Source organism: Macaca nemestrina, chromosome 7 (assembly GCF_043159975.1).
Source record: "Macaca nemestrina isolate mMacNem1 chromosome 7, mMacNem.hap1, whole genome shotgun sequence".
In the NCBI taxonomy this organism is placed as follows: domain Eukaryota; kingdom Metazoa; phylum Chordata; class Mammalia; order Primates; family Cercopithecidae; genus Macaca; species Macaca nemestrina.
In genome coordinates, this window is record NC_092131.1 from 44,071,259 (window position 1) to 44,096,658 (window position 25,400).

The 25,400-nt window shown below is 39.2% G+C and overlaps 1 protein-coding gene across 12 annotated transcripts in view; it reads right to left on the bottom strand.

The window, feature by feature from the left end:
* The window catches only part of LOC105473730 (spectrin repeat containing nuclear envelope protein 2), a 377,206-nt gene that overhangs the window by 247,958 nt on the left and 103,848 nt on the right, over positions 1-25,400 (bottom strand). For all 12 annotated transcript variants that reach the window (XM_071100037.1, XM_071100034.1, XM_071100026.1 and 9 more), the window contains 7 exons: positions 24,253-24,449; positions 18,220-18,320; positions 15,458-15,559; positions 11,636-11,773; positions 2,625-2,789; positions 1,630-1,742; positions 635-797 (listed from right to left, as the gene is read on the bottom strand). In XM_071100037.1, coding sequence (XP_070956138.1) covers positions 635-797; positions 1,630-1,742; positions 2,625-2,789; positions 11,636-11,773; positions 15,458-15,559; positions 18,220-18,320; positions 24,253-24,449 — 979 coding nt within the window. The remainder of the gene's footprint in view (positions 1-634; positions 798-1,629; positions 1,743-2,624; positions 2,790-11,635; positions 11,774-15,457; positions 15,560-18,219; positions 18,321-24,252; positions 24,450-25,400) is intronic.

Below are 25,400 nucleotides of genomic sequence, written 5' to 3' on the forward strand. Positions count from 1 at the left end.
GTGCGCTACCGCGCCCAGCCCCACCTCATCTCTAAAAGGAGGGAAACAAAAAGAAGGACAAGGCCTAAATGTAGAATTGACATTCCTGTGATGCTGTAGTTTTAACTTAGATGTGAACACACTTATATTTAAGTCACTTCAAATATTTTTCCTATAAATTAGAAGAGCTAAAGCCAAAAAGAAAGCCTCAAGACAAAAGAAAAAATGTACTGTTTATCCTAGCTAGTAAAATTTAGTAAGTTAAGATCAAAATGTTATAAGAAAAATGTAATTACTGCATGAAACTATGAATCTGAAAAGGAACCCAAAATTAACATTTCAAGTAAGTGAAAGAAGGAATTTTTAATGAAAAAAAAGCATGGAAACCTTTCATATTATGTTAATAGACCTGGTTAACTCTTAATCTCCCCTTGGGTAGTAAGTAGTGATATTTTCTATTTTTTTACCCTTTCCTATGCTGCTGTTTGACTCCCTGTAATTCTCCTCTCCAGGCAATATTTAAGCTAATGAAATCTACCAAGAAAACCCATCTCAAAACCCAAAGAGTTAATGGGAAATCGTGCCAAGGAAAAATGCAAACACAGCACCCAGAGACGGAGAAGAGTTGCCTAAGACACAAAATTTAAAAGCTTACATGCCAGTCTTCCAGCAATAATTCCACAGATTCTCTGCTCCCATATTTAATGTTCCAAATATCCAATTTTGATTTCACTTCATCTACCAAACCAAGAACTAAGCACGTGTAGTAATGAAATTCTAGAAGTAGAATAAATTTTTTCTCCAAAATGTTGTTGATTCTGGAAAACAGTGCAGGTTTTGGAATTTAACTTAATATTATTGACCAAATGTGAGAAATCTGTTCAGCATTTTTAAAAATACTGAGGCTTTAACTCTTTCTTTTAAGCACATGGAACTCAGATGTATCATTGTCTTTTTCTTTTTTAAACATTGTAAAACAAATACTGTGACTAGATATAAAACAACTATTTCTAAGGTAAAAACATCAAACACAACATTTTCTGAATAAACTATTCCCCGACTGACAAATCCTATAATAAAATGTTGATCTATGAAATATTTTAGTAAATCTGAAAACTTTCATATAACTTAATGAAACTATAATCTAAGTTTATATATTAAAAGTTTTCATTATAAAGGCTAATACCCTCTCACTATTCTAATAAGTTGCTTTTGAGTAATGAGAAAAGATAATCAATTAAATAATCTCAATATTTATAGTATTTTACAGTTTATAAAGTGCTTTCATATCCCTCCTCCCATTTGATCCAGTTTCCCGGTAAGACCTGAACAGGGCAATTATCATTAACCTAAATTTATGAAGGTGGAAACATGCTCAAAAAGAGAGTGACTTATCCAAAACCAAGATACAGAGCTCAGTTTCTGAATGTTTTCCATCACCATATTCTAACATTCAATAAAAAAGTAGGTATGTTGCCATAATATCTGTAACGTTACCACTATATAAAATGTGAAGATACTGTTATCAAGATTTAAAGGAGAATACTTGGTAAAAATTATCTAAAAATCTGTATTTTGTGGTCTCTGTAGTACCAGTTGTTATTCAAACGTGAATAGTACTAGCAGTTGTGAAATAGTAGTGTTACACACCGTCTTTTCATTTCCTCCAATTTCTTAGGTGGTACCAATGGCAAATGATTTTCATCTCTATTTTCAAAGGTAAGGAGAATGTTCGAATGATGCGCAAATCTATCCATCAGGCTCTGAAAAGAAATTCAGCATGACATAAACCATATTTATTGTCAAACACTGTATAATTAAGGGTTTGTCAATCTCACTTGCATTACATCTTTTTTCAAAAAAAAATTCATAAAGCCCTCCCCACAACCCACTTTTTTTTATTGTTTTAAGACACAGGGTCTTGCTCTGTCACCCAGGCTGGAGCGCAGTGGCGTGATCATAGCTCACCGCAGCCTGGAATTCCTGGATGCAAGGGATCCTCTCACCTCAGCTTCTCAAGTAGCTGGGTCTACAGGCACACAGTACAATACCCAGCTAGTTTCGTTTTTAAAAAAATTTTCTATAGAGGTGGGGTCTTGCTATATTGCTTACGCTGAAACTACCCCCTTTAACTAAGATTTTGTGAACAAACATTTTCATCATAAATGTTTTAAATCTGAACATTTTACAGACAGGCAGACCATAGTTTCTTTAGTAAAACCATTATTACAATCTTTTATTTATTGGTGTATATTCCATTCCTTTGTAGGCTCAAATACCATAAATCTCACATAACTTTTTTCATGCCATTTTAGTAAGAACCCAAGTCTCTCAAATTTTAAATCAGGCTCCCCCTTCTTGACCCTCCCACCCCTTGACCTTTTTTTTGGTCAGACTTTATTTAGAGTTGCTTTAGAACTCTATCCTTATTTAGATTCTATCCTTATTGTTTCAACCTTAAACTAGTACAATAGTCATGAATGTAAAGTTATGTTCTAGGTCCCAAAAATCCCCAGAGGAATAATTGTAAACCATCCTCAAATAACCACTACTCTCCTTCTCTTCTTTTTAGGACAAAGTCTTACTGAAGAACAATCCCTAACAAAATATATATTTTTCTACATCTCTTTTTTTTCTTTTCCAACCTTGAATAAAGTCATTTTCTCTTGTATCAGAGTCACAGCTTGAGAGTGATCCTGGGAGGCTGACAAATCTTCATCCATAAGCTCTTCTACCTCCTGGAGCCAAGCTTCAGTTTGATGGAGGGGTGGGGGCAAGGCATAATTCAGCTTTATTTTCCATGCATTAATCTGAAAAAAAAAAAAGAAGAAGAAGAAGATATTCTTCAGTAGAACTTTTCTAGTTTATTTCTTCACATACAGTATGTTTGACTCTTTGAAGTTTCTCTGGAAGCCAAGACTGATAAATGAGATCCATTATCATGGAAATCTTCATCAATGGGTAAATTTCTTAGTTTTAAATATCACTTAGCTACTTGCTGACCAGGAATATAATTTGTTCAAAAGTTGTAGGAAAAGAAGGCATAAGAAAAAACAAACGTTTTGATAAATCCACAATAAGATATGCGGGAAATTCAAAAGATTAAAAGCACACCTCTAAGCAAGGATAGACTATCCTACTGAACGACCATCATTTGAAATGCTGTGTGTCCTTGTGTGCTCTGACACTACAACTACACCTTTGATACAGATTTATAACTTCTCCCCAATCTAGCCCTAACTGTATATCCACGTGACATATCTCTACCATATCTCCCGAATATCTGTCCTTCACGAAAAGTACCACCCATCCCCAAATCCAGGTACATCTCCTCCTTCCTCAGCCTCCCACCACTCCCTGCATGCACAAGCAGGTGAGAAACACACACTCTGACTGCTTGCTTCTCCAAATACTTGCTGTGTCTTCGCTCTCGCTGCCCCTGCTACCGGGATGTCCCCTCGGCAAGCACTGTCAAAACTCACTCGCACAGTCATTCATTCACTCACTGGCCAAACATTTATGAACAAGCTATTGTGTTAAGAGCTGGAGATAAAGATACAGAAAGCTTCTGGCGTGGACAAAGGACCATGTGATGGTTACCCATCATTTAATGCTATGCAGCAGTTAGGAGAAAATTAGATGCACAAATGCCAACATGGAAGCACCTTAAAATACACTATGTTCAAAAATAAAAAGAAACAACATATAACGTCAAGGGTGCACAACTTAAAAATACATGTACAGGTCAGGTGCAGTAGCTCACACCGATAAACCCAGCACTTCAAGAGGCCAAGGCAGGAGGATTGGTTGAGCACAGGAGTTCAAGACCAGCTTGGGCAACATGGTAAAAACCCCATCTCTACTAAAAATACAAAAATTAGCCAGGAGTGGTGGTGCACACCTGTAGTGTGACCTATAGTCTCAGCTACTCAAGAGATTGAGGTGGGAGGATCACTGGAGCCCAGGAGTTCAAGGCTACAGTGAGCCATGATCATGCCACTGCACTCCAGCCTGGATGACAGAGTAAGACCCTGTCTCAAAAACAAAACAAAACAAAAATATACATAAATTCAATCTATATTATGCAAAAACATAAAACACATTAAAGATATCAAAATTGTGGCTCAAGGAGAAAGGAGAATGGAAAGAAGGTATGAGTATAAAAGGAAATCAACTGTGTGTTGATTGTGTATTAAGCAAATGAACAAAAACAAGAGTAGGGCCCTGCCTAGCTCCATGTGTCGTGTATGAATGGAAGAGCAATTTAATACAACCCCCTATGTCAGAGTGTAAACCAGATAAATGAAAGCCACAGCTCTTGCCTGAACTACCTATCCAAAGAAGCAGCCAAGAACATGGTTACAGGAAAGTGTGATAAGTGATGTCACAGAGCCAGGCAGGCGAAGGTTGCAGTGAGCCAAGATCGCACCACTGCACTCCAGCCTAGGCGACAGAGTGAGACTCTGTCTCAAGAGACATCTATATATATATATATATAGGCATGGTGGATCATGTCTGTAGTCCTAGCCACCTGGGAGGCTGAAGTAGGAGAATCGCTTGAACCCAGGAGGTGGAGGCTGCAGTGAGCCGAGATCACACCAGTGCACTCAAGCCTGGGCAACAGAGCGAGACTCCATCTCAAAAAAAAGAATGTGACTTTTTACACAAACTTACTGCTATACAGTTTGAATGTTTATCTCCTCTGACTCTCATGTTTAAGTTTGATACCCAATATTGGGGCCGGGCCTAACAGGAGCTGAGTTCCCACGAGTGCTGGTTGTTGAAAAGAGTCTGGCACCTCCTCTCTCTCTCTGCCTCTCTCACTCTCGCTTCATCTCTTGCCATGTGATTTCTATACACAAGCTCCCCTTTGCCTTCCACTATGAATGGAAGTAGCCTGAGGCCCTCACCAGAAGCAGATGCTGGTGCCACGCTTCTTGTACAGAAGCAGAAACGTGAGCCAAATAAGCCTCTTTTAATTTATTTGATACTCCTATGAAGATCAATCACAAATTAAAATTTGTTTCACTCAGCTTTCTCTAATAAAAAGTACTGGTCTTAAGTCTGTATTTTATCTTTCTGTTACCCAGTCTAATTCTACTAAATGCACTGTTTTTATTCTTTGAGGGTTTTTTAAAATTATTATTTTATTGTAGAGACAAGGTCTCACTATGTTGCCCAGGCTGGTCTTGAACTCCTGGCCTCAAACAATCCTCCTGCCTTGGCCTCCCAAACTGCTGGGATTGCAGGCATGACTCACCAAGCCCAGTTGAGTTATACTGTTTTTTAAACAGGCAAAAATTTGTATATCAGATAGATCACTTCGACATTAATTCATTCAAAAACATTTATGGGGTACCCATCACATGCAAAAGCCAACATATAAAAGATATTTAACTAAGTACCCAGGTATACGAAATGAGGAAAAAGCTAGGTTCCTTTAAGGCAGTCAAATGAAACTGTTCATAAAATGAAAGCATTAGATATTACAGCTTTTCCATTTTGTTTTGCTTTTTTTTTTTTTTTTGTCTTGCAAGTTTAATTTTCTCAAAAGATATATGGCAAAGATAATTATTCTATAACCTTTTTTTTTTTTTTTGAGATGGAGTCTCAGTCTGTTACCCAGACTGGAGTGCAGTGGTGCAATCTTGGCTCACTGCAACCTCCACCTCCCAGGTTCAAGCAATTCTCCTGCCTCAGTCTCTCAAGTAGCTAGGATTACAGGCACACACCACCACACCTGGCTAATTTTTGTGTTTTTAGTAGAGACGAGGTTTCACCACATTGACCAGCCTGGTCTCAAACTCCTGACCTCAGGTGATCTGCCCACCTCGGCCTCCCAAAGTGCTGGGATTATAGGCGTAAGCCACTGCACTTGGCCAATTCTACAATCTTAAATCATTAACTCTTTGCCATTATGTCTCCAGATGAAAGAAAAATGAAAAAAAGTTATTTCATTATTGTAATTTTTTTTTCTTTTTGTTTTGAGACGGAGTCTCACTCTGTCTCCCAGGCTGGATATACATCTCGGCTCACTGAAACCTCTGCCTCCCAGGTTCAAGCAATTCTCCTGCCTCAGCCTTCTGAGTAGCTGGGATTACAGATATGTGCCACCATGCCTGGCTAATTTTTGTATTTTTAGTAGAGACAGGGTTTTGCCATGTTGGCCAGGGCTGGTCCTGAACTTCTGACATCAAGTGATCTGCCCGCCTCAGCCTCCCAAAGTGCTGGGATTACAGGTGTGAGCCACTGCGCCCAGTCATTTCAAATAAACAAGTTAGCATATACTTTTAGTGTGTCTAACTACTTGTACATCTGCCAAAAAAACCCAGAAATTTGAAATATAATTGAGTTAAAGAGAAGCTAAGAGCAATACCTCTAGTTCAACTATTATTCTTTGCAACCAAAAGACAGCTGCATATATTTTGAATTAAACCAAACCTGTTTTTTCGACTCAGGGCTACACTCAATATTTATACAGCAGGCAGAAGAGGAAGAACAGAAGGCAATGTTTACCTTTCGTTCCTCTCCTTTCTCACTTAACACTTCCTTTCTGCAGTACTTTTCAATTTGGCTGAAAATTTACATAAGATCTTAACAGGTCAAAATAACATAATGTTGCTATTTTCTACAGTAGGCTCAATATGAAACCATTTACTATGATGCTCTGAGAAATCTGTTCTCAAACTATTGAACCAGAAACTGCATACATGGTTTCAACTTTTATGTCCTCAATGGCTTTAATTTTAGCAATGTCTCATTTTGCCACACCAACAAACTGAGCTGCAGTTTACCTGACTGAGGAATGGATTTTCAAGCTATTACCAATTTACAGCACTTAATCCTGCAAAATAGTTCTTTTTATGTTTTTTCTCATTATTTGGGCAATGTTTCCATATTTAACAAAATCAGGCCAGGTGTCTGTAGCCTGGAACAGCCTGAACTATACAGACAATATCTTCTTCATTGCCTTCCACTTTGTTGAGGACTTGTCACGGACAGGTCTTATCCTTCACAAAAGTCCATTTCAAAGCAGTGATCAGAATAGAAACTGACAATGCAATAAGCACCACCACTGATGAGAAGATTGTAGGAGCTGCAAGTTCTTCAAAATTAGGTTGTCTAAAAGAGTGGTTCTTTTAAGCCACTAGACTGCTATTTAATACTTAGTAAACGGTGTGGAAAATGTATTCTGAAAACAGGCTGCCACTCCTGACAGCCAAGCAAAGGGTCAGCAAACTTTCCCTGTGAAGAGCCAGAGTATCTTTGACTTTGTGGACCACACAGTTCCTGTCATAACTCTGTAAATGTATGAAAAATCATTTCGTTATCCATTTATAAATGAGATGTTACATAAATTATACCTCAATAAAGTTATTTTTTTTAATGAAGGCAAAACAAAGACATATTTAGAGATCAAAGAAAACTAGGTGAATTTGTCACTCACAGCCCTGTATTGTAAAATAAGTGAAAGGAAGTTTTCAGGCTGAAGGGAACTGAGCTCAATGGAAACTCAGATCTCTAGAAAGAAATTAAGAACATGGGAAATACCTAGATAAACATAAAAGATTAATTTTTTCATTTAATTTCCTTAAAATATATGGTTGTTTAGAGGAAAAAAAAATTATAACATGGCCCTGGGGATTTTAAGACATATGTTATATGTGTCACGTATATTTATATATAAAACAACTATAGCATAAATAATGGGAGATGAATCAATTTGACTGCAGGATTTCTACATGTTACAAAAAGTTGTAAAATAACCTAGATATTGTACAACTCTAAGGCTGGGTGTGGTGGTTCACACCTATAATCCCAGCACTTTGGTAGGCCAAGGTAAGTGGATCCCTTGAGCCCAGGAGTTCAAGACCAGTCTGGGCAACATAGTGAAACTCCTTCTCTGCAAAAAAATACAAAAGAAATTAAGCATGCATGGTGATGCATGCCTGTAGTCCCAGCTACTCAGAAAGCTGAGGTGGGAGGATTGACTGAGCCTGGAAAGCAGAGGTTGCAGTTACCTGTGATCAAGCCACTGCACTCCAGCCTGGGCAACAAAGCAAGACTCTGTCTCAAAACAACAACAACAACAAAAAAAAATTGCAAAACTCTAAGTAGACTGTAAAAATTTTGTAATGCATATTATAATCCCTAGAGCAACCACTAAAAACATGATAGGAAGAAGCAGAGTCAAGTCAACAGACAAATTAAAATGGAATTCTTAAAAAACGCATGATCCAAAACCAGGCAACAAAGGAAGAAACGGAGGCCGGGCACAGTGGCTCACATCTGTAATCCCAGCACTTTGGGAAGTCAAGGCAGGCAGATCACTTGAGGTCAGGAGTTCGAGACCAGACTGGCCAACATGGTGAAACCCCATCTCTACTAAAAATACAAAAACTAGCCAGTCATGGTGGTGGGCATCTATAATCCCAGCTACTCAGGAGGCCGAGGCAGGAGAATCGCTTGAACTCAGAGGCAGAGGTTAAACGTGAGCCACGATCATGCTCACTAACCTCTCCCACACTCCAGCCCGGGAGACACGGAGAGACTCTGTCTCAGAAAAAAAAAAAAAGGCCGGGCGCTGTGGCTCAAGCCTGTAATCCCAGCACTTTGGGAGGCCGAGATGGGTGGATCACAAGGTCAGGAGATCGAGACCATCCTGGCTAACCTGGTGAAACCCCGTCTCTACTAAAAACTACAAAAAACTAGCCGGGCAAGGTGGCGGGCGCCTGTAGTCCCAGCTACTCGGGAGGCTGAGGCAGGAGAATGGGGTAAACCTGGGAGGCAGAGCTTGCAGTGAGCTGAGATCCGGCCACTGCACTCCAGCCTGGGCGACAGAGCAAGACTCCGTCTCAAAAAAAAAAAAAAGAAAGGAAGAAACAGAGATAGAAAAAGCAGAGAGAATAAACAAAACAAAGAGTTAAATGATATACCTAAATTGAACTATATCAACAATTATATTAAGTGGACTAAGCACTACAATTAAAAGAGAAGGGATAGGCTAGGCACGGTGGTTCATGCCTGTAATCCCAACACTTTGGGAGGCCAAAAGTTCTAATTCAGGAGCATTGCTTGAGGCCAGGAGTTCATGACCAGTATGGGCAACATGGCAAAACTCCATCTCTACAAAAAATTTAAAATTTTGCCAGGCATGATGGCACACACCAGTAGTCCCAGCTACTTGTGAGGCTGAGGCAGGAAGATGGCTTGAGCGTACGAGGCTGAGGCTGCAGTAAGCCATGATTGTGCTGGTGCATTCTAGCCTGGACAACAGAGTGAGACTCGATCTCAAAAAAAAAGACAGGGACTAGCACAGTAGGTAAGAAAGCAAGATACAACTGTGTGTCATTTATAAGAGATACACTTTGAATATAAAGACTCCAAATAGATGAAAAGTAAATGAAGGAAAAAGATGTACTATACAGTCAGCACAGAAGACTGGAATGACTATACTGGTATAAGATTAAGTATAATATTAATAGATGTCAAGAAAAACAGTATTATTAAAGATAAGCAGGAATATTTCATAATGGTAGAAGTCCTCAGGAAGACAAAGTAATCATAAGCATGTACACACAATGACAATGTTTTAAAATACATGAAGCAAAATTGGACAGCACTGAAGACAGATTCCCACAGATTTTAATACTCCTCTCTCAGCAGTATATAATAGAATTGGACAAAACATCCGTCAAGACACAGATAATCTGAACAAAATTATCAACCACCTTATATTAATTAATATTTGTAATTTGGAAGCAACATAAGTGCCCATCAACAGATGAATGGATAAAGAAAATGTGGTACATATACACAATGGAGTACTATTCAGCCAAAAAAAATGAGGGCCGGGCGCAGTGGCTCACGCCTGTAATCCCAGCACTTTGGGAGGCAAAGGAGGGTGGATCGCGAGGTCAGGAGATTGAGACCATCACGGTTAACACAGTGAAACCCTGTCTCTACTAAAAATACAAAAAATTAGCCGGGAGTGGTGGCGGGTGCCTGTAGTCCCAGCTACTCAGGAGGCTGAGGCAGAGAATCACTTGAATCTGGGAGGCGAGACTTGCAGTGAGCCAAGATCGCGCCCCTGCACTCCAGCATGGCGACACAGCGAGACTCTGTCTCAAAAACAAACAAACAAAAAAATTAGCCGGGCATGGCGGCATGCACCTGTAATCCCAGCTACTCTGGGGCTGAGGCAGGAGAATCTCTTGAACTCGGGAGGCAGAGTTTGCAGTAAGCCGAGATCACACCATTGCACTCTAGCCTGGGTGACAGAGCAAGACTCCATCTCAAAAAAAAAAAAAAAAGAATGAGATTCTGTCATTTGCAACAATGTGGATGGAAATGGAAGTCATTATGTTAAGTGAAATAAGCTAGGCACAGAAAGACAAATATCACATGTTCTTACTTATTTGTGGGATGTAAAAATCAACACAGTTTAACTCATGGAGATAGAGAGTAGAAAGATGATTACCAGAGGCTGGGAAGGGTGGCTAGGGAGTAGAGGGAAATGGAAATGGTTAATGGGTACAAAAAAATAGAAAGAACAAACAAGACCTACTATTTGACAGTGCAACAGGGTGACTATAGACAATAATAACTTAATTGTACATTTTAAAATAACTTGAAGAGTATAACTGGATTGTTTGTACCTCAAAGGATAAATGCTTGAGGGAATGAAGATCCCATTCTCCAAGATGTGCTTATTTCACATTGCATGCCCGTATCAAAATATCTCATGTACCCCAAAAATATATGCACCTACTATGTACCAGTAAAAATTAAAAATTGAATTTTTAAAAAATTTAACATTTATAGAATATTATACCCAATGACTGCAGAATATGTGTTCTTTTCAAGTGCACAAAGTTATGTACCATATGCTGGGCCATAAACTACGTCTCAATAAATTGAAATGGATTGAAATTATACAGATATATTCAGACACACATGCACAAATTCATCCTTACACACTCTCTGTGGATTTGTTCCTACTTCTTTCAAGCATCTACTGATATTGATACATGATAGTAGAGAAGAAGCCACATGTCAATCAAAATATAGATAATCTACTGTAGCAAACCAAGAATTGATAGCAAATATATCAAGCTTGGATAAGCTTGCATTTTCTCTAAGCAGAACACAAAAAATCCCTACTTAAAAGATGATCACTACCCAAATGATGCCATGGAGAAAATATAAAAACACTATCCCATTTTCTGATGAAGCATCTACACTGTCTTTTACAGAATTTCTCACGGAAGTTTAAAGTAAAACCCTCATCCAAAAAAACAAAGCTGCCCTTTGAAAATGCTTTTTTTTTTTTTTTTTTTTTGAGACAGAGTCTCATTCTGTCACCCAGACTGGAGTGCAGTGGTGCGATCCCAGTTCACTGCAACCTCCACCTCCCGGGTTCAAGCGATTTTATGCCTCAGCCTCCCAAGTATCTGGATTACAGGTGCCCACCAACACACCCTGCTAATTTCTGTAATTTTAGTAGAGGCAGGGTTTTGCCACGTTGGCCAGGCTGGTATCAAACTCCTGACTACAAGTGATCCACCCACCCTCGGTCTCCCAAAGTTCTGGGATTACAGGTGTTAGCCACTGATTCTGGCCTGAAAATGTTCTTCTAATCAACATAAACAGTCACCTGGTGATCGAGGCCATCCCAGGCTTCTCTCAACTGTAAATGATCCTTGTCCAGCTCATCCGGATCCCATTTTATTGACAGGACATCCAAAAAGGACTTTTTTTCTTCATTGAATGACTCCATAAAGGACAGCAGGCTCTACAATTAGAAGAGTATTTTAAAGACTGAAAATGTTTAATTCCATTTATATCATATAATCTGTTATTTTGAGGTCTATAGGTATAGGATATATTTAAGTTTTTACTTAAAGGTAAAATCCCCTGAATCCAGTATCCCCTCTCTGCTCTGATTTCCTTCTTCAGTGCACTGTGATAACTGGACACCAGCATAATGTCATACACCTCACTCTGTGCTTTGTGTCGGTATTGTTGGATTTCTACTGGAGTGGAGCAGCAAGGTCACTGGGTTACAGGACAGATCATGATGCCACATGGAAAATATGAGTTTGTTTGTTCTCCCCAAGTATGCGCTCACAACAAAATAAGAATGAATGAATGTGAAAATTATATGATAGCAGTAGTCATATTATAAGCAATTTTCAAAGTGTTCATGAATAACTGGGCTTCAGCTTCTTCTTCTCAATTCATTTTATATAAACTTTGAAAAACACTTTGCCTTCAAATATTTAATAAGTAAAGCTTTTTCTTGGTTCACATTTGTGTGAAATACGGGTATTTAAGAGTTACCAGGCCGGGTGCGGTGGCTCACGCCTGTAATCCCAGCACTTTGGGAGGCCGAGGTGGGTGGATCACAAGGTCAAGAGATTGAGACCATCCTGGCCAACATAGTGAAAAACCATCTCTACTAAAAATACAAAAATTAGCTGGGCGTGGTGGCGCACACCTATAGTCCCAGCTACTCAGGAGGCGGAGGCAGGAGAATCACTTGAACTTGGGAGGCAGAGGTTGCAGTGAGCCAAGATCGCGCCACTGCACTCCAGCCTGGTGACAGAGACTCTGTCTCAAAAAAAAAAAAAAAAAGAGTATCAATTGGCCAGGCACTGTGGCTCACGACTGTAATCCTAGCAATTTGGGAGGCTGAGGCAGGTGCACCACTTGAGCCCAGGAGTTCAAAACTAGCCTGGGCAACAAGGCAAAATTCCGTATCGACCAAAAATACAAAAAATTAGCTAGGCATGGTGGCACACACCTGTAGTCCCAGCTACTCAAGAGGCTGAAGTGGGAGGATGGCTTCAGCCCAGGAGGCAGAGGTTGCAGTGATTGGGCCACTGCACCACAGCCTGGGAGACAGAGAGATAGCCTGTCTCAGGAAAAAAAAAAAAAAAAAGAGTTATCAATTACATGGGGTTTTTTTTTCTTTTTTTGGAGACAGGATCTGGCTCTATTGCCCAGGCTGAAGTTCAGTGGCATGATGTTGGCTCACGGCAACCTCTGCCTCCTGGGCTCAAGTGATCCTCCCACCTCATCTCCCGAGCAGCTGGCACTACAGGGGTGCACCACCACATCCGGCTAATTTTTTTTTTTTTTTTTTTGGTATTTTTTGTAGAGACAGGGTTTCACTCTGTTGTTCAGGCTGGTTTTGAACTCCTGGGCTCAAGTGATCCACCTGCCTCACCTCCTAAAGTGCTGAGATGACAGACATGAGCCACTGCAACTGGCCATAGTTAACTACTCAGCTCCAGGGTTGTCGTGTGAAAGTAGCTACTCACAATACATAAATTGGTGTGGCTCTGTTCCAATAACATTTTATTCACAAAATGGGCCAACCTCTGCTCTAGAACCATACTGTTCAAATGCTGTTCCAAGGATCAGCATTAATGTTTCAAATGTCATTTAAAACATTATTGACAGCATTTTAAATTATTGACAGCATTTTAAATGAAATGTTATGAAAAAGTCAAAGGATAATTTACTTGAATTCTGATAATTAATGACTTCATAAAACCTTCTATTTAGGGAACCTGAATCTGTGATACATTATTAAATCAAAGACATATGTGAGAACAATGCACTTTCAGTAAAAGATGAGCACTTTGTCAAGAAAAAAATCTTAGACCAGAGCTAAGGGAAGAAGGTCAAGAAGCCTGTGCAGTTCAGACCAAAGGAAGAAAAAGATGTTTGATCCCTTCCTTCCCTGATGCTTCCAAAGCAAAAAGGAAAGTATGGCCAGCAAGTTGCACAACTCACTGAATGTTACAGTTGAAAGGCTGGACTTATCCAATTCTTTGACTTAACAGACATGGAGATGGAGGCCTAGAGGTGCTAAGTGCTATGTAGGTACCTGACAGTATCTGCAGCTTGTTCAGGACAGAGCACTGGGGAGAAGCACAGCACTGCATAGACAATGGGCTCTAAGAAACGGGACTAAGGAACCTTTGCTTTGTTTCCTGTTAAGTCTCTTTCAAGGCTGTACAGTGAATAACTACTTACCCCAGAGAAGCATCACAATGCAAAAACAGCTAGGACTTTAAAGCTAGACTTCCATTCAAGTCCCATCCCTACCCTTTTAGTAGCCATGTAACCTTAAATAAGCCACTTATCTTCATCTGTAAAACTGGAATAATACCAAGCTCAGCAAGATATTTTAACACGTGAAATGCAAATCAGCAAGGTATCTGCTACATAGAAAATGTTCAACATGGCCAGGTGTGGTGGCTCACGCCTATAATCCCAGCACTTTAGGAGGCTGAGGCAGGTGGATCACTTGAGGTCAGGAGTTCGAGACCAGCCTGGCCAACATGGTGAAAACCCGTCTCTACTAAAAATACAAAAATTAGCTGGGCCTGGTGGCAGGTGCCTGTAATCCCAGCTACTCGGGAGACTGAAGCATGAGAATCGCTTGAACCCAGGAGGCAGAGATTGTAGTGAGCCAAGATCGCGCCACTGTACTCGAGCCTGGGCCACAGCGCAAGATTCTGCCTCCAAAAAAAAAAAAAAAAAGGAAATGCTCAATATGTGGTAATAATCACAGCTGTCATTATTTCTCAAAGGACTCTCAGTTGAGGCTCTGTATTCACTCTAAAAAGCATGTTCTGGGGCTGGGTGCTGTGGCTCACGCCTATAATCCCAGCACTTTGGGACGCCAAGGCAGGTGGATCACCTGAGGTCAGGAGTTCGAGACTAGCCTGACCAACATGGAGAAACCCTGTATCTACTAAAAATACAAAATTAGCTGGGCGTGGTGGTGCATGCCTGTAACCCCAGCTACTTGGGAGACTGAAGCAGGAGAATTGCTTGAACCCGGGAGGCAGAGGTTGTGGTGAGCCGAGATCACGCCACTGCATTCCAGCCTGGGCAACAACAGCGAAACTCTGTCTCAAAAAATAAAAATAAAAATAAAAATAAAATAAAAAGCATGTTCTGCTTTAAACCAGGGACTGGAAAACTTTTACTGTAAGGGGCAAGACAGTAAATATCTCAGGCTTTAAGAGCCATATGGTCTGTATCACGACTACTCAACTCTGGGGTTATAGTGTGAAAGTGGTGACTGGCAATGCTTAAATGAGTGTAGCTCTGTTCCAACAACATTTTATTTACAAAATGGGCCAACCCCTGCTCCAGAACCATGCTGCTCAAAGTACTCCAAAAACGAGCAGAATCAACATCATCTGAGACCTTGTTAGAAATGCAAAAACTCAGGCCCTGCCCCAGAATTACTGAACCAGAATGTGCATTTTAACAGGACTACCCCAGTGAATCACATGCACCTTAGTTTCTGAAGTACAGTGCTACAATTCAGCCTTAAAACCTTCAGTGAATTTAATATTTAAAATACTTAACCCTGAAAGAGTTTTCTAAAAACATACTTACTGCTCATCCCTTAAAAAGTAAATTACAAACTGCTGTTTAAAATCATACTTACATTATACTTTTTAAAGTAGGTATCATTTTCTGGATCCTTTAGCAACTTCTGTAGTTTTTCCTTTTGCAGAGTTAACCAGACCACAGCATCTTTCACCTTTCCCTGTATTTTACACACACACAATTAAACTATATTTTAAACAGACTTGGTTTTTTTAACAAAAAAATTAACAACTTGAAACAGCAGTGAAATAATGCCATCATTACACACCAATGATTCATTATGCCAAAGAGTAATATCACTTGTTCACATAACACCTTAAATTTTAAACCAGATTGGAACTAGCATCTGAACATGACAATGTGCTAAAGAAATGGGCAAGCAATGCACCCCCTCCCCCATTTTGGCTTGGAGAACATTATTCTAAATCATTTCTTTATAGCAGGCATTTCAGAAGACTGCCTTCCAATAAATCGAAATATGGGGTAATTCAAGAGATGTTCACACCCTGCAGAAACACTGACATCAAAAATAACTCAAACACTTTCAAGAGCCTAAAAATAACAGTACCAAAGGTTTTTAGCTATGCTATCATCAAGATATGAACAACAATTACTTTTTCCGTAGATTCTTGCTTAGGTGGTAAACTTGCTTACATTTGGAAGCCAATTTTACTGCTATAGGACAAAGAAGTTATATCTTATTTCCACCCTTCTTTAACCTTCATTTACTTTGTGTTTTCCTATTAAGCAAAAGTTTTCTAATATTTTTGCACTCAATTTCATGGACAGTTGAATCTTGCATTTTATTTTTTTAATACGAAAATTAATTGGAAAAGAATAGCTCCTCAGCAGGCCAGAAATAAGTGAACTGAATTATAAGCCTGCATCTCAGCTTCAGACTCTCTTCCAGAGTCAGCAACAATCTGGCTTATTGCCTCAAACTTAACAGCTGGAAAAACATAGGCCCAATTTGTCAAATAAAATGCATGTAAACATGTCTGAAAATGCATGCAAACATGTGGTTTAAAACATTTTTTAAAGTAATATTCTCAAACATTTTACTAAATTCACAGCACTCATTTATCATCTTAGAAGCAGAATAAGAGTTTCTTTTCAGCTCAGCAATTTTTTTTTTTTTTTTTTTTTTTTTGAGACGGAGTCTTGCTCTGTAGCCCGGGCTGGAGTGCAGTGGCTGGATCTCAGCTCACTGCAAGCTCCGCCTCCCGGGTTTACGCCATTCTCCTGCCTCAGCCTCCCGAGTAGCTGGGACTACAGGCGCCCGCCACCTCGCCCGGCTAGTTTTTTGTATTTTTAGTAGAGATGGGGTTTCACGGTGTTAGCCAGGATGGTCTCGATCTCCTGACCTCGTGATCCGCCCGTCTCGGCCTCCCAAAGTGCTGGGATTACAGGCTTGAGCCACCGCGCCCGGCCCAGCTCAGCAATTTTTATGAAGTTTCCACCCACACTATTTTGTGTACTCGCTGAAAGTAAAGGAGAAAAACTGAATAATCAAATGGCAATCTAATAGTTATGCAAGGCTGGGTGCAGTGGCTCACACCTACAATCCCACGCACTTTGGGAGGCCAAGGCAGGTAGATCACTTGAGGCCAAGAGTTTGAGACCAGCCTGGCCAACATGGTGAAATCCTGTACTAAAAATACAAAAATTAGCCAGGCAGGATGGTCCACGCCTGTAATCCCAGCTATCGGGAGTCTGAGGCACGAGAATCATTTGAGCCTGGCAGGCAGAGGTTGCAGTGAGCCAAGATCACGCCACTGTACTCTAGCCTGGATAACAGAGTGAGACTCTATCTAAACAAACAAACAAACAAAGAAACAATAGTAATTCAGGAGTATATCAACAAATAGGGATTAACAATAGAATACAACACTTCCATTTATATGAATCACACAATTTCATTTATATGAAGCTAAAGAATAGACAAACTGGAAATGTGCTAAAATTAGATGATGGTGAAGGTTGCCCAATCATGTAAATACACCAAAAACCACGGAAACAAACATATTAAATAGATGAATTTTATGGTATATAAATTATATCTCAATAAAGGTAATAAATATTATAATACATAAAAATTTGATAGGCCAGGCACAGTGGCTTACTCCTATAATCCCAGCACTCTGGGAGGCCAAGATGGGTGGATCACTTGAAGTTAGGAGTTCAAGACCAGCCTGGTCAACATGGTCAAACCCGTCTCTATCAAATATACAAAAATCAGGTGAGTATGGTGGCACGTGCCTGTAATTCCAGCTACTTGGGAGGCTGAGGTAAGATAATCACTTGATGGGAAGACAGATGTTACTGTAAGCCAAGATCATGCCACTGCACTCCAACCTGGGCGACAGAGTGAGACTGTCTCAAAAAAAAAAATAAATAAAAAATAAAAAAATAGAATATTATAATAAACAAAAATTTTATATCTTTAGATTTTTAAAAGTTTAACTTCATTTGTCTTATATAGTGCCTATCGGAAAGTTGTTTCAGATAATTCAGTAAAGTTTAATAAATTATCCCTTTGAACCTAAAAAAAAAAAAAAAGAACATTCAACACTAACCTACAGTAACAGAAATTAGAATGCTGGTTGCCTGGGGTAGGAAGCAGAGACAGAAAAGGTGCCCAATGGAATATTCTGGGCACCAGATATGTTTTATATCATGATTGAAGTATGATTTACAGGGGTGTATGCTCATTAAACTGTACATTTAAGTTCTGTATGCAAATTATATCTTGCTTTTAAAAATTAAACCATTAGCAGGATACAACTAAAATGAGCTTGACTTATGCATATGAAAACATACCCGAGCCTCCTCTCCAGTCCCAGATGCATCTTTGGAATACTGCAGAAACTGTGCCACATAGGTCATGATGGACTTTTCATCAGGATCAACAACGTCCACATCTGCAAGATACACCACACTATCAATTAGCTGTTATACATTTGCCATAATGAATATTCTAGAATGGGCTATGCCATAGCCTCTGCCGTTTAGTTCACAGGCTCTGGAAATGCACCAAAGTAGTCACCCAGCCATCCAATCTCTGTTTACTCGGCCTTGCTGCAAGACTGTGCAGTGGCTAAGAGCTTAGACCTGTACACAGAGACAGCTGGGGGTTACATCCTGACACTAGTATGTGCACAGTCTCAGTTTTCTAATAATAAAGTGTCACTATGGGGGGATGTCTGAGGCCATAAGTAGTCAGAGAGGATGAAGAGGAGAAAATAAAGTATTCCTCTTTCTAGATACATGGTGCAGAAATTCCTCCAGGAATGCAGGAACATACAGCAATTAGAATGCATTCCTGACACCTTGGTCTTGGCATGTGTGCAGTAAAGCATCTCCAAAAGCATATATTGTATGGAAAGCTTATCTAAGACATTCACAGAGTTTGTTCATTCATTCATAGAACAAGTAAATCTACTGAGAGCCTTCTACGGGCCAGGCTTTGTGTTGCATTAAGAGTCCATCGTGAAATAAGTCTGTAAAATGCTGAATTAAACAAAATTTTAAAGACTACAAACTCCTATTTATCTTATTTTTTATTTATTTTAGACAGGGTCTCTCTATGTTGTCCAGGCTGGTCTCAAACTCCTGGCCTCAAGCAGTCTTCCGACCTCAGCCTCACAAGTAGCTAGCATAGGACACTGTGCCAGGCATATAAATTCTGTAAAGTACAGAACTTCTCCAGGCATCTAATAAGTGAAGGAGATCATAAAATCACAAAAAGCGGGATGCAATATGTCACAGACAAAATGAACACCTAATTTGGAGGTGTTCCTTGACCTAAACAAGCAATAAAGATTATTTTTAAAAAAAAACTTCAGTTTATTTATTAAGTTAAACTTAAAGCAACAAATATTTACAGAGAGCCAATAACTGTGGGTCACAGGCAGGGGCTACAAGGATATGTAAGGCATGGTCCCTGCCTTTGGAGATCTTATGCTTCAACCCTCTATTCATTCAACTAGTAGATGCTAGACACCTTAAAACATTATCTGCCCCTCAAGGAGTTTAAGGTTAGGAAAAAAAAAGTAACAAACAAATACAACACACCATGCATACTTTAGTGAACATATTTACTAGGTTCAATGAGTGCTCTAAGTCACCTGAAGTAGAAAATAAATCAATCCATTTGCAAACAACGTAATTCAAGGCAGTAAGCATATAAAATTAGCAATAAAAAGCTGAGGGTAGGGTTTCAATATAGGAAGAATTTTTAAGAATTAAGTTATTCTATCTTTAACTGAAAAAGATATAAACATCAAGAGATACATAAAATAATGATACTGGCTTATTTAGATATCGCTTTACAAAAACTTCTCATTATATATGAAGCCACGCGTGAAGATTAAATGTGTTAACAATATTATGTCAAAATAGTTCCCTTATTCAAATATGACTAAGGTATTTGGTTTGGATAATCATGATGCATTTCATATTTTTGAGCTATTATTTAAGCCATTTATGATGAATTATGGGCAATTATGCAGAAAAAATTTGTTTTTACTATAGTGTCTATTTCGTTAGTTGCCTGGTTATTCATACATACAAAAATAGAGAAAATATTTTATACTAATAATAAAGATTTGGAGAATCACAATATAAGAAAAGTATTTAAAACAGACAGTCATCAGAAACAGGACAAAAGCACGAGAAAAAATAAAGGAAAAACAAAAGACAATGAAAAGCCAAAAAGAAAAGACAAAAGACAAGGAAAGGGAGAAAAGAAGGTAAAAAAGGAAGGGGGGAAAAAAAGATAAGGGTAAAAAGTTAACAAGAATTAGTAACAACCAACATGAAGGCAGACCAATGTCCAAACTATAGAAATACAGCTGTAGGCAGACCAAGCATGGTGGCTTAAGCCTGTAATCCTAGCACTTTGTGAGGCCGAGGTGGCAAATCACCTGAGGTCAGGAGTACTAGACCATCCTGGCCAACAGGGCAAAACCCTCTCTCTACTAAAAATGTGAAAATTAGCCAGGCATGGTGGCACATGTCTATAATCCCAGCTACTTGGGAGCCTGAGGCAGGAGAATTGCTTGAACCCAGGAGGCGAAGGTTGCAGTGAGCCAAGATTGAGCCACTGCACTCCAGCCTGGGACACACAGCAAGATACTCCAATCTCTAAATAAATAAATAAATAAATAAGGCTGTAAGCTCACATACAAGTTCTAAGTTCAAATTAGGCTGTGAGCTTATAAATATCACCTAAATTCAACTCTTACCAAAACCTGAAGTCCACAGAGGCTAAATACCAGTAGCAAAGAGCACAGGTAGCAGCCAGATCTTGGTTTCTAATACCATTCTCCAATAAAAAGAGCCAGGGCTCCTTGGAGAAATGACGATCCTAAGACTGGGGCAGGAAATACACAAGATGAGCCTGCAGCATCTTGTCAGGCCAGAAAGTAAGAAAATGCTCAAAAACAAATAAGCAAACCCCATACTGATGGGGACATATCAAAGGAGCACAGGAGCCAACTAAAGAGCTCCCACTGGCCAAAACTTTGAGCGTAAAGAGACTTTTTAAAAAATTGACCCTTAAAATAAACATAGTAGTACAATAAGCCCATATTGATATAAATAAATGACTGAATAAGTAAGTAAATGGGGGAGAATAGACAAATTTCTGAGCAGAAGAACTTCAAATAATTTACATAGATAATCTGCCATCAAGGAGAGTGAGTGTAACTCTCCCAAGTGTGGGCTATGCAGTGATTTCCCTCCAAAGAGCACAGTATGGAAAGAAGCGGGAGAAAAGAGTAACTTCACCATGAGAACTCTGATCAGCACTAGCTCGGCCAGATGAGGCAGTAACTGGGATTACAGGCGCACCACCATACCCAGCTAATTTTGTATTTTTAGTAGAGATGGGGTTTCACCATGCTGGCCAGGCTAGGTCTTGAACTCCTTACCTCGTGTCTGCCCACCTCGGTCTCCCAAAGTGCTGGGATTACAGGCATGAGACACAGCGCCCTGCTGAAAGTTTATTTAAAAATACAAAAAGAGGCCAGGCGTGGTGGCTCACGTCTGTAATCCCGGCACTTTGGGAGGCTGAGGTGGCCCAATGCTTGAAGCCAGGAGTTCGAGACCAGCCTGGACAATATAGTAAAACCCCATCTCTACTAAAAACACAAAAATTCGCCAGGCACAGTGGCACACACCAGTAGACCCAGCTACTCAGAAGGCTGAGGTAGGAGAATCACTTGAACCAAGGAGATGGAGGCTATGGTGAGGCAAGATCACACCACTGCACTCCAGCTTGGGAGACTGAGTGAGACCCTGTCTCAAAAAAAATAAAAATACAAAAAAATTAGCCGGGCGTAGTGGCGCACACCTGTAGTCCCAGCTACTCAAGAGGCTGAGGCACAAGAATCACTTGAACCAAGGAGTTGGAGGCTGTGGTGAGGCAAGATCACACCACTGCACTCCAGCTTGGGAGACTGAGTGAGACTCTGTCTCAAAAAAAATAAAAATACAAAAAATTAGCCAGGCATGGTGGCGCACACCTGTAGTCCCAGCTACTCAGGAGGCTAAGGCACAAGAATCGCTGTAACCCAGGAGGTGGAGGTTGCAGTGAGCCAAGATTGCTGGGCAACAGAGCAAGACTCATTCCAAAAAAAAAAAAAAAGGAATGAAGTATTGATACATGCCACAACATAGATAACCTTGGAGATATTTTGCTAAGTTAAAGAAGCCAGTCACAAAGACTGTGTATTGTATAATTCCGTATATGTGAAATGTAATTAGAAAGTACTGGGGCATGAGGGGGGTTGGGGGCAAATGGAGAGTAATTGCTAATGGTCACAGGAGTTCCTTTGGGGATGACAAACATGTTCTAAAATGAACGGTGATGATGACTGAACAATTTTGTGAATACAGTTCTCCTTGGTATCCACAGGAACTGCTTCCAGGACTCATCTCTAGATTGCTTTTAATATCCAATACAATGTAAATGCTATGTAAATAGTTGTTATACATTTGTGTAACATGTATTGTTTAGGGAATAATGACAAGAAAAAAGTCTGTACATGCTCAGGACAAATGCTTTTCTTTTTCCCCAAATATTTTCAATCCATTGTTGGCTGACTCCATGGATATGGAACCCATAGACACGGAGGGCAGGCTGTATACTGGAAACCACTAATTTGTATACTTAAATGGATACATTATATGGTATGTGAATTATCTCTTAATAAAGCTGCTTAAAACGAAAAAGATTAAGTGACAAATCCACAGTCACCTGGGCAGTGAGTGTGCTGGAACTAGCTGACTAACATCAGCTTAAGAGAGTTGATTGCTAAATGTTCAGAAGTTTTTGTAAGCTGGTTGTGAAAAAATCATCAATAAAAATTAAATCATATAAATGCACAAATTATATTAAAAGCATAGGTAATAAATACTCAAAACTTATCACTTCCCAATTATTGTATTATATTTTACTATTATCTATATGCTCCTGAGGCTATCTGTCTATTGTATCTGTGTGACAGAAACAACATATCATGGTGTGGTACTGAACATCTTTTTCTAATTCTGCGTTTAGTGATTGCACATTGGTAACTTGAAATCAGTTGTAACGGTAGCATTTATAACACAGAAGTCTGCAAATGAGGGCTTGACTGTTGTTCTGTTAACTGCTAAAAAAGAGATGAATAAAATGTTAATAATGCAGGTAAATCTTAAAAATATGTTCTGTCTAAAGCTGTTAGTTGCGTTGTGAATAGCATCAAAAGTTGAGAAAATATTCTTCTAGTATTCAATTCAGCAAAGAAGCCATTCATGTCACTGAAGAACAAATGAAGTTCTGATATACCTCTTATTCCACTTATTAACATAAAGGAAATTCTAAACTAACATTCATGTCAGAACTACATTTCTTCAGCAAATACAACCCTAAGTCGATTACAGAAGGATACAGAGTTTGGCAAAAATCAACAAAAGCATTTTGGGGCTATATGAAATCTATAAGAAAGCATATCATAAATGTTATAATTATTCATAAAATAATACACATTCCTTAATATCAGTCAAATTTATCATAGTGTAAATGTGTGTATGTTTCCCATTGTTTGGGAGGACAGTCACTAAACATTTGTATACACATCCCAGTAATAGAGCTGAGACTAGAATTCACACGTGCTTGACCTACGCATTCATCATAATTTTCACCAATCCTGTATACCTCTATTACGACCTTAATGTTTTTTTTAATAGCTTTGGTTATATTATGAAACATTACAATCCAAAGTAAAGTGCTTTTGAGAAAGAAGTAAAATTTTTAAATCTTAATTTTATAAAGTTAAATTATAATTTGATGATGATCTCTGTAAAACTAACCAGTACTCAGGATGTTGTCGTTAACAATCCAACACGATTGAGCAGAATCAATGGCCAACCATATAAGGACAGACGGGAAAGCGGCAGTTTCTATTCTCAGAGAGGTTTCAGCTTTAACTCAGAGGGAGTGAGGACAGACATATAACCAACTTTAATTCAAGACTCAGAGAAACATCTTACAAAAGAGATTTAGAATAGAATAATAGAATCAAGAAGAAAAAAACACAGAACATAATAGAAGAAAATCAAGACAGAGGCTCAAATTATTCCCAATAACAGCATTGTTTGCTTTCAGCTGTGGCTTCCCCTGTAATTACTGAAGTTAACCAATTGGTAGGAATTGTTTAATCATATAAAATTCAATAAACAGTTTAAGTTAAGCCCTCCAGGACTACAATAGAATGCTATTATGTTTATTCATGTATAGATACTATTTTGAAATCAACTTCATGCTAAGCCTTAAAGATTGTTTTAAAAACAAAGAAGCTTCTTTACCTTCTGGTTCCAGCAATCTGGGGATTTTTAATTCTCGTTCTGCAATTCTGAAGGCCTCTCTCAGATTGTCTTTGTTGGATCTATGCTTCACACTCTTCATGTCAATTAGGTCTGGTCGCAAGGCATGAATGATGGCCAAAAAAGCCATCCCATTTCTCCAACTTGACTTAAAATCTGTCACATTGACAGACTCATAGCTATCATAAAAGGACAAAAACATGATAAATACCATTAAAAATAATGTAACACACCCCTCCACTACATTCAATAGTAATTAAAACTTGTCAAATCAAGTAAATTAGATACATCATGCTAGATAAAATTTTTAATCTTGTGATCAAATTAAAGGAAAATGCCAAGCTTGATGAAACTCAAAATACCACAGAACACTGATTCTCAAAATTTGGTTCCTGAGCCAGCAACAACAGTATCACCCAGGGTGCAGGTGTTAGAAATGCAAATTCTCAGGCCAAATCCCACACCTACTGAATCAAACTCTGAAGGTGGGCCTGAAATCTGTGCCTTTAAAAAAGCCCTCCAGGAGATAATGATATTCACCCAAGATGGATGCCCTTCATTACCAAATATGTTGGCTTAAGCCTGCCTTTAAACTTCTACATACAGGGAAGGTCCCTAACTAGAGGAAATCACTTTCTTTTTCAGTGGGACAAATTAAATGATACATTGTGTGCAATTAATGGCCTGTAGCTCACTAGATAGATAGACCTTGTCACTCCTCTGCTTAAAACCCATCATGACGGATGAATGGATAAACAAAATGTGGTATATACATGCAATGAATATTATTCATCCTTAAAAAGAAGGGAAATTCTGGCTGGGGGCGTTGGCTCACGCCTGCAATCCCAGCACTTTGGGAGGCTGAGGCGGGAGGATCACTTGACACTGAGAGATTGAAGCTGCAGTGAGCTACAATTGCACCACTGCACTCCAGCCTGGGTGACAGAATGAGACCGTCTCAAAAAAAAAAAAAAGGAGGGAAGTTCTGACACATGCTACAACATGAAGGAACCTTAAAAACCATGCTAAGTGAAATGAGCCAGTCACAAAAGGACAAATACCATATGATTCCACTCATATGAGGTATGTAGAGTAGTCAAATTCATAGGGAAGTAGAATGGTGGTTGCCA